We start from the raw sequence: 14737 nt of genomic DNA on the forward strand, positions 1-14737 counted from the left end.
TTAAGTTGTCGTATTAGTTATCAAGCAAAATAAAAAAATAGTTGGCATTGTGTGATACAGTTAGTTGATCCTCAGTATTTGCAAATTCCCTGTTTGTGAATTCACTTACTTGCTAAAATTTATACATAACCCCAGAATCAATACTTGCGGTGCTTTTGTGGTTATTTACAGATATGCACTGACATGGAGTGGTAAAAACTTAAGTCACCCAGCGCACATATTCCCAGCTGAGACTGAACAAGGCAACACTCCGCCTTCTTGTTTCAGCCCTTATGTTGTAATCAAGTGTCTGTTTTGCAGTCTATTTAGTGCCGTATTTTTTGTATTTTTGTGCTTTGTTGATTTGCAGTATAAGATGGCCCCCTAGTGTAATGCTAAAGTTCCGTCAAGGTGTTCCAAAGGACAAACAGGCTGTGATGTGCCTTCCAGAGGAAATATGTGTTAGATAAGCTTTATTCAGGCATGAGTTATAGTGCTGTTGGCTGACTTCAAAGTTAATGAATCAGTGATAAATATCTTTTTTTTTTTTTTTTTTTTTTGAGATGGAGTTTTGCTCTTTCACCTAGGCTAGTGTGTAATGGTGCGACCTTCGCTCACTGCAACCTCCCTTCCAGTTTCAAGCTATTCTCCTGCCTCAGCCTCCCAAGTAGCTTAGGATTACAGGTGCCCTCCACCACGCCCAGCTAATTTTTGTATTTTTAGTAGAGATGGGGTTTCACCATGTTGGCTAGGCTGGTCTTGAACTCCTGACCCTGTGATCCTTCCGCTTTGGCCTCCCAAAGTGCTGGGACTACAGGCGTGAGCCACAGCGCCTGGCCTTAAATATCTTTTAAAAGAAGCACACAGAAAATAAGATTCTGTATTGATTAGTTGAGGAAAATGTTGTAACCATAGGCTCACAGGAACCTAGCCCTGTATTTTTCCTGGAACAATGGTTCAGTATTTACTATTCAGTATTTGGTATGATTCAGCAACTTGATAGAACATAACTACCATGGATAATGATAACCGATATATAGGTACAAAATGAATCTCGATAACCAGTTTAGTTGAAATGAAGAGCTCAGATTATTTGAGGAGATACTGGATGCTTCAGATAATTTTAGAAATGTATAATATTTATTCAGTTTCAATAGTATGATAGTGGAAATAATTTTTGAGTCAAAATTAGAGAAAACAAAGGAAGAGATCCTCTGAGGTTGAACTAAGTTGGTTAAAACGGAAAAGTATTTTGGGTATAAACCTCAGAGGAGTAAGAAAGAAAGGATTGAGTCTTTACTGTTAAAGTTGTAACCAGGTGACAGAGGGTAGGAGTCAGGGAGGAAAGTAGCCCTCAAATCAACCTGATGATTGGGATTTAGGAAGAGAACCCCTGATGGTTCATAAGTATTGAATGGATGTTGACAAGTCAGGTTCTTTAACTCAGGAAGCATCCATATTCTAAATGCAATTGTGTGAAGGAAGTTTTAGGAAATTTAAAAATGTTTATTGTAGCCGAATGTGCTTTTGAGTTCTATAAATGAGATGGAGCCATTTTCTTTTCAGGATGATGATGATAGTCATAGTAGCAGTACCATATCAGAGGGCCCAGGAAGAATTCTTAAATATACTTTTTCTTTTCTTTCTTCAGGATTTGCGTTTTTTAAGCACAAAAGTAATTTTGGCTTTTCTTATAGGGATCCCACAGTGTCCAATGCAGTGTTTTATGTACATAGTGATGAATATTGAAAATTTTATCTAATGGGAACTGGGCACAGTGGCTCATGCCAATGATCCCATCACTTGGGGAGGCCAAGGCGGGTGGATCACTTGAGGTCAGGAGTTTAAGACCAGCCTGGCTAACATGGTGAAACGCCATCTCTGCTAAAAATACAAAAACTAGCTGGGCATGGTAGCTCATGCCTGCCCCAGCTACTTGGGAGGCTAAGGCAGGAGAATTGCTTCAACCCAGGAGGCAGAGATTGCAGTGAGGCGAAATCACATCACTGTACGCCAGCCTGGGCAACAGAGGGAGACTCCGTCTCAAAAAAAAAAAAAAAAAAAAGACAATTTTATCTAACGATGTAGAATTACATCTCCAGCAGAGGGCAGTATGTTCCCATGCATCCAAAGGACTTTTTTTTTTTTTAGAAGGTTTTATAGACCCTTGAAGATGCATAGTACTGCTTTCTTTCTACCAGAAATTATAAATTAATTATAATGCATATAATCTTCTATCACTCATGGAAAATGCATGACTAGACCCATGCATACATTAAAATCAGAAAACATATTAAGTACTGCTTTTTGGCTAGGTGATGAGTTTAGTAAGACAGTTTTGCCAGGCGCAGTGGCTCAGGCCTGTAATCCCAGCACTTTGGGAGGCCGGGGTGGGCGGATCCCAAGGTCAGGAGATCGAGACCATCTTGGCTAACACGGTGAAACCCTGTCTCTACTAAAAATACAAAAAATTAGCCAGGTGTGGTGACAGGTGCCTGTAGTCCCGGCTACTCGGGAGGCTGAGGCAGGAGAATGGGGTGAACCTGGGAGGCGGAGCGTGCAGGGAACCAAGATCGCACCACTGGACTCCATCCAGCCTGGCCAACAGAGCGAGACTCCGTCTCAAAAAAAAAAAAAAAGAGGCTTTCTTCTGTCAAGTTTGTTTAACATTTATATTGTACATCTATACACACATATGCTTACATACACACAGCTGACTTAAATCCTTTTTAGAATAGGGCTGTAAATTAACACTATGCATATTTATGTAACCAGTAGTTGTGGTTTCAGACTTCTCCCTTTCTGATTATAAAGACATTCCTTGCATTATTTAAAGTTAGAAAGCCACTTAAAAGTATACCTACATTTTTGGATATATTTTTCCAGATCATTTTCCTGTGCTTCTGTGATATACACATAAATTTTTATTTTTTTGACTTAACCATGCATTATGAATAGCTTTCCCTGTTATGGATCTGCATCATCGTTTTTAGTGACTGTTGTGTAGAAGTTGCATACTTGTGGTGGAATTTACTTAACCACTTTCCTCTAGTGGGGCATTTAGGTGTCATTTTTTTCCCGAAGGCTTTCCTCTTAAATACAACCATAGGATGACTGTTATACATACCTGTTTGTGCACGTTGCTGATTGTTTTGTGAGACTTTATTCCTAAGATTGGAATTTTTTTAAAAAAACTTGGTACATGTTGCCAATTATTTTCCTGAAACATATCCACTACATTCTAATCAGTAAATATTTTAAAATTTTTAGTTTGGATAAATGAGCTAAATATTTTGGTCATGAATGATCACTTTTATTGGTCTCCCACAATAGGTATGTTTTAATAAATTGATGGGAATTTGTTTGATAACCACTGTTTAGACTTTTCCATCTGGGAGGCAGCATAGAGTATTGGGTATCTTAGAATCAGACAGATTTAGGTTGAATCCCAGCATCTGCACTTATTAGCTATGTGACCTTGGGCGTAATTTCCAGTCTCTTTGAAGCTTGGATAACTCATCTATTAAGGTGAGAAGTTTAAGAGAGTTACCGTGAAGAGCAAACAGGATCATGTATTTTTTGAAAAGTCCCGGAAGGGGAGTGCCCTTTTGCTTTCCTTAGTTCTCTTTAGTCAGAAACCCTGGGAAGACAAACGGGGATACCAGAAAAGACACATCATTTCTCTTTGAGTGTTGTGTGGCCCTAACACAGACCTTGACAGTCATTAGGACTTGATGGTTGTTGATTGTAACCAACAATTGGCTGAAAGTGACAGGAGCAGCAGGGTTTCCAGATTCCATGCTGAGTCTGAATATGATGGAGAAAGCTTTTAAGACATAGATCAGCCTTATTTATGGACTTGAATCACTACAAAGGTTCTCCTGCCCATGAATCTTCCCCACTTTACATCTTGTATTCGCAACTATGTAGCCTGCTCTTATGATGGCATCTGTAGTTTGAAAGATTTTGCAGAAAAGATGGTCAGATTTCAAGGGTGCTGGGCAGTGTTTCCTGGGAACTAACTTATATGGAAATTTATCTTTTTTTTTTTTTGAGATGGAGTCTCACTCTGTCACCAGGCTGGAGTGCAGTGGCACAATCTCGGCTCACTGCAACCTCTGACTCCCTAGTTCAAGCGATTCTCCTGCCTCAGCCTCCCAAGTAGCTGGGATTACAGGCACGCACCACCACGCCCAGCTAATTTTTGTATTTTTAGTAGAGACGAGGTTTCTCCATGTTGACCAGGATATTCTTGATCTCCTGACCTCGTGATCCGACCACCTTAGCCTCCCAAAATGCTGGGATTACAGGCATGAGCCAACGTTCCTGGCCAAAATTTTTCTTCTTTAAAGAGAAACAGTCACAAAGTTAGAGAGGGCCATCACAGTTCTCTTATTACCTGCTGGGACTACTGTGAGTAATAATAGATTGATTTTGGTCTACTTTAAAGAAACATTAGAGATTTCTGAATAGTAGATATTTTAAGAAGTTATTTTCCTTTCCCGCCTTCACACAGTGTATTTCAACCTGTTATCATTAGTGTGTGTATCAGTCTCTTCTGCTCATTAGTATTCTTTGTTTTTGTCTTTAAAAGTCATACTTTGTAGATATCTAAAAAGACCTCATGCCACTTTTTATAGTGCACCTCCCCTTATTTTCATTTAGTGGTATTGCTGATTTCTGGAGTGTAGGGAACCTGCTGAAATGTATTATCTCTGCTATTTTTTCATAAGGTTATTATGTAGGATTTACTTTTGACTTATTAGGAAAAATGATTTCAGATATCTGGAGTACAAAGAGGTCCATATAAAGCCAGTTTTCAGATGTCTAAATTATGTCTTTAAAGTAAAATGGTTCAGCATTTTGCTGTCGTTTCCATAGCAATATGTCATTTATTTGTGGCTGTGACTACTGAAGGCTAAATAGTCATAAAGTCAGTTCGGTCTTTGCAGCTGGTGTGCTTTGATGATAACTTGACTGAGTTATCGCCCCTGTATTTAGTGACTTGATATAGGAAGAGTTTAGTCCTTTTAGAGCAAAGCTTTGGCAGTAATCATGCTTTCTGCACATATGGTGTTATTTACCATGTGCTTGGCGTATCTTTGTTTCATAGCTTAGAAATATTTGGAAGGCCTAAGCAGTCTGTTTAGATCCCTGTTAGGACATTTGAGAATTTTATGCAGTTGTAAAATTACCACTTAGGTTCAGCACCAGGACAACTTGAAGTGGCAATCCATACGTCAAATGAGGAAAGACCTTTTCATTACAGGTTGAGCATCCCTTATCTGAAATGGTTGGGACCAGCAGTATTTAGGATTTCAGGGTTTTTTAAAATTTTGGAATGTTGGCATTGTCCTTATCCTTATGGTTGAGCATCTCAAATCTAGAAATCCAAAATCTGAAATACTCTAATGAGTATTTCCTCTGAGCGTCATGTCTATACTCAGAAAGTTTCAGATTTTGAAAGCTGATCATGGTGGCCTGTGCCTGTAGTGCCAGCTACTTTAGAGGGTAAAGTAGGAAGATTGCTTGAGCCCAAGAGTTTGAGGCTATAGTGTGCACTGCAGTTGTGACTGTGAATGGCCTCTGCATCCCAGCCTGGGCAACACAGTGAGACCCTGTCTTTTAAAAAAGTTGGCCAGGTGTGGTGGCTTTGGCCAGGCGTGGTGGCTTATACCTGTAATCCCAGCACTTTGGGAGACTGAGGCAGGTGGATCACTTGCAGCCAGGAATTTGAGACCAGCCTGACCAACATGGCGAAACCCCATCTGTACTAAAAAAATACAAAAATTAGCTGGGTGTGGTAGCAGACGCCTGTAGTCCCAGCTACTTGGGAGGCCGAGACAAGAGAATCACTTGAATCTGAGAGACAGAGGTTGCACTAAGTTGAGATTGCACTGCTGTACTCCAGCGTGGGCGACAGAGTAAGACTCTGTCTCCAAAAAAAGCAAACAAAAACAACCAACCAAAAAAACTCTCTCCCCCTAATTTTTTTTTTAAGTTTCAGATTTTGGAGCATTTTGGATTTTCAGATTAGGGAAACTTAACCTGTGTTATTTAAACACCAAAGAAAGGAATTCTATTCTAATATTTGTGGCTGGCTACTTGCATACCAAAGAGAAAGTGTAGATGGTTTTACATATATGCCACCACCATCAAAGTAGATACAAGTCGGTGTGCTTGAGCTAAGAATAATCTAGTTTTGTTTGTTTGTTTAAAAGTTAGAACCGATAATTTTTTTTAGGATTGCTATCTTTTAATCCATGAAAGGCTAAGTGTTTTAATGAAATTGTGTAAAATTTTTAAATAGTGGAGCTTATTTCTAGTATCCGTTTGAATAAATGTATCCATATCAAATTGGAGGTTTAAAAAAAAAAGACTGCAAAAACTATAGGAAAAGGGTTTGCGTCCTGAGAACTTGTTTGCCAAAAAAAAAAAAAAAAAAAAAGGAGTAGCATATAAGAAATCTGATACAATCTCTTTCTGTATGGGAGGAAATCGCGCCATTGCACTCCAGCCTGGGCGACAGGGCAAGACTCTGTCTCAAAAAAAAAAAAAAAAAAAAAGGAACAAAACAAGTTGTACATTTAAACAAATTGTTTTAAATTCAGATAGTGAATCTAATTCCAGAAGTTGGTGTATTAGTTATCTGCGCTGTGTAACAAATTGTAGCACAGCTTCTGTTAGTTGGGAATTTAAGACTTGCTTGGCTGGGTGGTTCTGGCTCAGGGTCTTTCATGAGCCAGGATATCAGTCACAAGCCAAGCGTAGTGGCATATGCCTGTAGTCCCAGTTACTCAGGAGGCTGAGGCGGGAGGTTCACTTAAGCCCAGGAGCCTGAGGCTGTAGAGCACTGTGATTGCACCTGTGAATACCTACCTACTTCAGCCAGGACAACTAAGCAAGACCCCTTCTCCAAAGAGGAAAAAAGAAAAGATATCAGCCAGGGCTGCAGTTATCTGAAGGCCGAACTGAAGTGGGCTGGAGGATCTACTTCCAGGATAACTCACCCCGAGGACAGTTGACAGAAAACTGCAGGTCCTCATTGGCTGTTGGTAAGAGGACATAGTTCCTCATCACTGGACCTTGCCACAGACTGCTTGTGTGTTTCCGTGACATGGTAGCAATCTTCCCCCAGAGAGAGCACTCTCAGAGCAAGCAGGCAGCTGTAGTGCCTTTTGTGACCAGTCCTTCAAAGTCATCATACGTGCCACCTTCACATTTTTTCGACAGAGGTGAGGCATTGAGCTTAGCCTACACTTGGCGTGGGGAATTAGTCTCCACCTTTTGAAGGGAGTGTCAAAGAATCTATGAAGGTTTTTAAAACCACTGCAGTTGGCCTAAAAGGGACATGGGATCTATTCAGATTCCCCCCAAATCTTCAAAACTTTCTAGAAGTTTACATCGGATCCTAAAGTATCCAAATCAAATTTATAGAATGCAGACCACTGAAGGTCAAATGTAGAATCACAGAATTTTGAGCTGGAAGGGATCTGGTTTTTCATTTATGCAAATAAGAAAACAGAGGCGAAGAGGTTGCATGACAGTGGTAGTTGTAATGTCTGTGTCTGTTGTTGGTATTATATTAGGACGAACACCTCAGATCTCTGGACTTTTAGATAGATGCCTGTGTTGTCCTCAGGGTAATGTCCTGGATCTTCTGCACTGGAACTTGGGGTTTGATTTTCCCTTCCTTTCTCTTTTGTGTGGAGAACTGAGAACTAGGGCATCAGCACTAACTAGACAATTATCCTCTGGTTTTGTCTTCTCTACAGCTGAAGGAAGAATTTTAATGCAAACATAACTTTTCCCCTCACTTCTATGAAGCAGACTATTGCTCTTCCAAGAGAGATTTAGTGAGATTATGCTGTGTTCCTTGATATGGCAAAATTCCAGGCAAATGTGTGAAGGAGTGAGCCCTAGTACCATATGGAATCTACAAAGACCTACGTTGCTGCTGCCACCTTGAAACACTTAAGTGGGTTTCTGAAACCTCTTAAGTGTGTTCCTACTTTTTTTTTTTTTGAGACAGAGTTTTGTTCTTGTTGCCCAGGCTAGAGTACAGTGGTGCAATTTCAGCTCACTGCAACCTCCACCGCCCAGATTCAAGCGATTCTCCTGCCTCAGCCTCCCAAGTAGCTGGGATTACAGGCACATGCCAACACGTCTGGCTAATTTTTGTGTTTTTAGTAGAGACGAGGTTTCGCCACATTGGCCAGGCTGGTCTTGAACTCCTGACCTCAGGTGATCCACCTGCCTCGGCCTCCCAAAGTGCTAGGATTACAGGCGTGAGCCACCGTGCCCGGCCCGTGTGTTCCGACTTTTTAACAGTCTCCTTTGAAACCTGCATGAAGTTTGGTTCGATATCTCTAAGATAGTGAGGTAAAACATGTTTTAGGAAAAATTCTTTTAGCCTAAATACGAGTGATTTGACAGTGCTCAGAAAAATTGATTTTGTGACAAGACTGATTTTGGGGTTCTGCTTATTTTCAGCAATGCATCTTTTCTGATTCACTGCCTTTTGGCTGTTGGTCTTTACAGTTTGCCTTTGTAGTCATGACCAGTTGTCTTTACCATACCTCCCAGCCTCCTTTTTTTGTGATGAAACTCTTAGAATATTTAAAAATTTTAGCAGATAGTGCGCATGCAAAAAATGTTTGCGAATGTTTGTTTTCCACTTTCTAATCAAAATATCTGTTTCAGGTTTTTCTGCAGCTTGGGCAAGGCTGCCAATGCCAGATGGCACCGTTTCTGAGAGAAGAGCTAGCTTTTGCTTAGAAGTAATACCCACAAACAATGCCAAATTAGCATAAGCAAATGTCAGTGAGTTAACACAAAGCCAACACTCTTTCTATCTTTTCTTTCCTTCCTAGGCCATGGGTGTTGAGAGTGACCAGGAAATTGTGCAGATGATTGGAACAGAGGAGCACGTGATGGCTGCATTTGGGCCCAGTCTGGAAGAGTGCCAGAAAGCTCAGATTTTCACACAGATGCAGGTGTGTCTTTTCATGTCGTCCTTTGCCATGAAATGGAATTGGAGACTTAATGCCGCTCATTGATAAAGCTCATCGGATGTGATGGCTTTGGGCTCATGGATGTGGGAAAGGTATTGGGGAGATGGGAAAAGTGAAGTTTCTTTAACTCACTTTTGTCAGGATTGGAGGAGGAGTTTCCTCAGACAAATTAGGAGCCTATGGTGCCTAACTTAGAATAGGGATATATGGCCAAGAGGTGTTTATTTTGATGTAATAGCAAGTACTGTTTATTTTTCCTTATTTGCCTGAGTGATAATATATTTTTTTAAACTATGGCAACTCTCGTGTACAGGGTGTGTGTGTGTGCATACATTTCTCTTTCATATCTTTTTTTATTCCCTACTTCAGTTGCTTTAGGCATTCAGTTATGTGTGGTTTCTATTTCTTTTCCTGAATTCCCAGTGCTACTTTGAACAGCAAGGAAAACCCGGAATCAGTCCTTTTTATTGCTACAGAGCCTTCATTGACCTGCTCAGGCACTCCTGGTTGGACCCTGGGAATTTTAGGACAAGACTCAAAGAGGAAGATTGAGAAATACACGTGCACACACGCACACACACACACACCCCATAATAAAAATAATTGCACTTCCCTTCCCACATGGAGGGAGCCCCAGCAGCCATACTTAGGATTTTAGTCCCATATTTGCCAGTGCTTTCCTAAGTATAAATCAAAGGTAACATCCCTCATAGCCATCCTGGGAGGTGGGAATTCCCTACTGTAGAATCACAATAAACAGTTCTTACCTATCCACATGTACATTGTCTGTTCTGTGGGTTAAGTATGACATACGTAAACTCCAGCCTGCTTTTTTTCTCTTCACCCAGGATGTTTGTAGAGAAAGCATTTCCCACTTATATCTGTTAGTATGTATTCTGAAATCAAATCAGTATTGATATTTTTGTAGACTACACTAGATATTTAGAAAGATTGAAATAGGACAGTAAATATATAATTCCAAAGTACAAATCAGTAAGGATTATTCTCATCACTGCCTTCCTCTTTTTCAACAGTTAATTAGTAGTTGACTGCAGTTACAGGGCAGGCAGCACCAGGAAGAGTGGTTTGGATTTAGGAGATTCTATTTTTGGCCTTTATCAAAAATGAAATATTTGGTAGGCATGAATCTTTGTTATACACTGAAGTTATATTGTCCAAGGGTTCCAAGAACATGAAGAGAAAAACCTTAAGAAATATCCAGGAGGCAGAAAATGTAGAATCTACCCTGCAAACAGGAATATTTGGTTCCATTTTGGGAGATACCCTATTTTTTAATGCTGTGTAGTGCCCTACAAGAGCAGTTTACCTTAATGGTTTCCCAGTGGCTTCAATGAAATCCATTATGCGTTTTATTTCAAACATCGTAATTGGGGTTAAATAACCCTAGCATTGTAAAGCTGAGCAGAGCCCAAACAGTAGTTGGAAAATCATTCATTTATTTCTGTTAAATAGGTTCTGACGGAAAATTTCAGCTAACTAAATCAGATCAGATTAGTGAAAAGATGGCAGGAAAAGATGGAGGGAAGTTAACATAAAAAGACAAATGTTCCTTTTCCTCGAAAGGGAAGTATAACTTTGAAAGTGCTTGTACTCTGTATGCTGCACATATTAGCTATTAAAACTGATAAAAGGATATAGAGATGCAAGCAATCTAAAATAGTTGGTATGTAGAACATATATTACCAGTTACAAAAACATGAATATTCTGTGCTATTCTAAATGAAAATGTAGGAAGTACACTTTGTATTAGTCTGTTCTCACATTGCTATAAAGAAACACCTGATCAGCCTGGACAACATGGTAAGACCCCATCTCTACAATCAATAAAAATAAATCAGCCAGGCGTGGTGGCATGCACCGGTGGTCCCAGCTACTTAGGAGACTGAGGCAGGAGGATCACTTGAGCCTGAGAGGTCAAGGCAGCAGTGAGCCATGATTGTGCCACCCCAGCCTGTGCGACAGAGTGAGACGTTGCCTCAAAAAAAGAGATGCCTGAGACTGGGTAATTTATAAAGAAAAGAAGTTTAATTGGCTCATGGTTTTACAGCCTGTACAGGAACCATAGCGGCCTCTGCTTCTGGGGAGGCCTCAAGAAGCTTCCAGTCATGGGAGAAGGCAAAGGAAGGGGCAAGGCGTCTCATATGGTGGGAATGAGAGCAAGAGAGCTTGAGAGAGGAGGGGGTGCCACACACTTTTAAACAACCAGATTGGGAAAACTCACTATCAGGAGGACAGCACCAAGGGGATGGTGCTAAACCAGTCGTGAGAAATCCATCCCCATGATCCAGCCACCACCCACCAGGCCCCACCTCCAACGTTGGGCACTACAATTTGACATGAGATTTGGTGGGGACACAGATCCAAACCATATCACACTTTGTTTTGTTTAATAGAACTTTGGAAGATGTGGCACTTTAATGAATTGCTTAAAACCTGTGGGGTTTTGTTTTTTTGGCCAGGCACGGTGGCTTATGCCTGTAATCCCAGCACTTTGGTAGGCCGAGGTGGGTGAATCATTTGAAGTCAGGAGTTCAAGACCCAGCCTGGCCAATATGGTGAAAGCCCGCCTCTACTAAAAATACAAAAATTAGCTGGGCATGGTGGTGGGTGCCTGTAATGCCAGCTACTCGGGAGGCTGAGTCAGGAGAATTGCTTGAACCCAGGGGTCAGAGGTTGCAGTGAGCCAAGATTGTGCCACTACATTCCAGCCTGGGTGACAGAGCGAGACTCTGTTTTTTATGCCTCTCTTTGTAGTGTCTCTCACATTTCTTCTGTTCCTGAAGCCTTCTTTCTGTGTCGGTCATGTATGTTTTACACCATCGTTGTCTTGGGCTCTAATATATAGAGAAGAAAGTATTAGCTGTAGTAGGGGATAAGAGGCACTAGGCGTGTCATCTTGGCCTATGCATCACAAGGGATACCCTCCTCACCTGTGTTCCTCTATTTCCTCCTCAAACAAGTGAAAAATTGTAGCCTTTTTCACAAGGAAACTAGAAGGTCAATATTTATTGAAGACAGTATTTATTAGTTTGGGGAAAACTGAACTGCCTGTCTACTCACGGTTCCTGCCAACTGACCTGCTTTCTTCATTTACTTAGTTACTACTTACTACTAGGTCACTGCAGCAAGCGTTTTCAGGGTTTTAATTTATCTTATACTCTAATGGCCTTTTAATGGGAAAGATTTAGATTTGAAGTCCAAATCTTATCATGGGATGGAGTTTCATTCAGTTCCAAACACTGTACTAATCACTGGGAGTCAAAGAAAAAGATGACGGAATTCCCACCCACCAAGTCTAGTAGGAAAAACATACATGTAAATAGATCATTAAAACATAATGTGATATGAACATGAATTAAAATATGCAATCCTGAATGCACAAGGAATTAAAACTGCAGAGAAAGAGGAGTGGGGTTAGGAAAGCCTTCGGGGAGGAAGTGATACCTGATCTAGGTTTTGAAGCATGAGAAAGGAATTCCCCAAGCAGGTAATTGGGCAGGAATTCCAAGATAAAGAATCAAAGATCCCAGCCTTTTCTTCTGCTAAACTGAAAGTCTTATTTATTTATTTATTTATTTTTAAGTTCATTTTTGGCCAGGCACGGTGGGTCACACCTATTATACTGCCACTTTGGGAGGCTGAGGCAGGATGATCACTTGAGGCTGGGAGTTTGAGACCAGCCTAGGCAACGTAATGAGACCCTGTCTCTACCAAAGGTTTTTTGTTGTTGTTATTGTTGTTGTTTTAGTTAGCTGGGCATGGTGGCATGTCCCTGTAGTTCTGCTACTTTGGAGGCTGAGTGAGGTGGGAGGATTGCCTGAGCCCAGGAGATTGAGGCTGCAGTGAGCTGACATCACATCATTGCACTCCAGCCTGGGCAACAGAGTGAGACCCTGTCTCAAAAAAAAAAAAAGGTATATTGTTGTTCCAAAATAATAAGAACCACATACTCTTCTTCTTTAAACACTGTTGATTAGGAAAAATTTCAACATATATAAAGTGCAAATAATAGTGTTATAAATGTTCATGTACCCAAGGCCTACCTTCAGAAGTTGTCAACACTCTTACTTGGTTATTTTAAGTAAATTTATGTACATTAAAATATACAAATCTTAATTGTATGACTTTACAAGATACAGAATATTTCCTTATCACACAAAGTTCCCTCATGCCCCTTTCTAGTCAATCTTCACCTCTACTCTCTGATTTTTTCCCCACTATTCTGATTTTTGCACTGTAGATTAGTTTTGCCAATTACAGAACTTTATATATGGAATTAGGCATCATAAATTAGTGATTTTTGCACCATAATTTAGTTTTACCTATTTTAGAGCTATATATATGGAATTAGGCCATATATACTCTTTCATGTCTAGCTTCTTTTGCTGAGCTTATTGTCTGAGATTCATCCAAGTTGTTTCTTTTTGTTCCTTTTTATCTCAGTTATCCACGTAGTTCATTTCTTTTTATTTCAACATAGTATTTCATTGTATGAATATACCACAGTTTATCTGTTTTCCTATTGATAGACACTTGGTGTGTTTTTCAGTCTTTAGCAATTATGAATAAGACTGTATAAACAAATCTTTATGTGGACATGTTTCATTTCTCATGAATGAGTACCAAAGAATAGAATTGTTGAATCAGAGAGCAGATATGTATATAACTTTTATATATACCTTGTTCCAAAATGATTGTACCATTTTGCATTTACACCAGCAGTGTATGAGAGTTCTTTCTTTCTTTTTTTTTTTTTTTTTTTTGAGACGGAGCCTCACTCTGTCACCCAGGCTGGAGTATAGTGGCATGATCTCCGCTCACTGCAATCTCCACTTCCTGGGTTCAAGCGATTCTCCTGCCTCAGCCTCCCAAGTAGCTGGGACCACAGTTGTGCGCCACCATGCCCGGCTAATCTTTTTGTATTTTTAGTAGAGATGGAGTTTCACCATGTTGGCCAGGCTAGTCTTGAACTCCTTACTTCAGGTGATCTGCCTGCCTGATTACAGGCATGAGCCACCACACCCAGCCTGATAGAAAGTTCTGATAGCTTCATGTCCTCATAATATCTGGTGTTGTCAGCCTTTTTAATTTTAGCCGCTCTAGTGGGTGTATAGTGGTATCTCATTGTGGTTTTAGTTTTTATTTTTATGATAACAAATGATGTTGAACCTTTATGTGTTTATTGGCTATTTGTATTTTCTTCTCTGTGAAGTGTAAGCCAAATGTTCATTTTCCTTAGTGAGTTTTCTTGTTGTTGTTGAGTTTAAGAGTCCTTTTAAAAACAAATCCCGGATGTAACTAACTTCCTTGTCAGCATTATGTATTTTCTCCCAGTCCATTCCCTCTCTATTTGTTTGCTTAATTCTATTTTTTAATTTTGAAAAAACTTAGGGTTTTTTTTATTTGTTTCACTTTTACATTTATTGCTCTCTGTGTTCTATTTGAAGAAATCTTGCCTACCCCAAGGTTAGGAATATATTCTTCAATGTTTTCTCCTTGAAGCTTTATAGTTTTATTAATAGTTTTTATGGTTAGATCTAAAATCCATCTTAAACTAATTTTTGTGTTTGTTGTGAGGTAGGGGTCAAGATTAATTTTTCACTTTATGGATAGTTGTTTCAACAACATTTATTGAGAAGACTTTTCCTTCCGCATTGAATTGCTGTGGTACTTTCGTCAAAAGTCAACTGATCTTTTAGTATGTGTTTATTTCTGGACTTTTT

The 14737-nt window shown here is 39.9% G+C and overlaps 1 protein-coding gene across 2 annotated transcripts in view; it reads left to right on the plus strand.

Moving 5' to 3' along the window:
* POLR3B (polymerase (RNA) III (DNA directed) polypeptide B) overlaps positions 1–14737 on the plus strand; it is a 136810-nt gene that overhangs the window by 26044 nt on the left and 96029 nt on the right. For both annotated transcript variants that reach the window (XM_011975527.1, XM_011975528.1), the window contains exon 10: positions 8853–8975. In XM_011975527.1, coding sequence (XP_011830917.1) covers positions 8853–8975 — 123 coding nt within the window. The remainder of the gene's footprint in view (positions 1–8852; positions 8976–14737) is intronic.

Source organism: Mandrillus leucophaeus, unplaced genomic scaffold (assembly GCF_000951045.1).
Source record: "Mandrillus leucophaeus isolate KB7577 unplaced genomic scaffold, Mleu.le_1.0 Scaffold157, whole genome shotgun sequence".
NCBI classification, from domain to species: Eukaryota; Metazoa; Chordata; class Mammalia; order Primates; family Cercopithecidae; genus Mandrillus; species Mandrillus leucophaeus.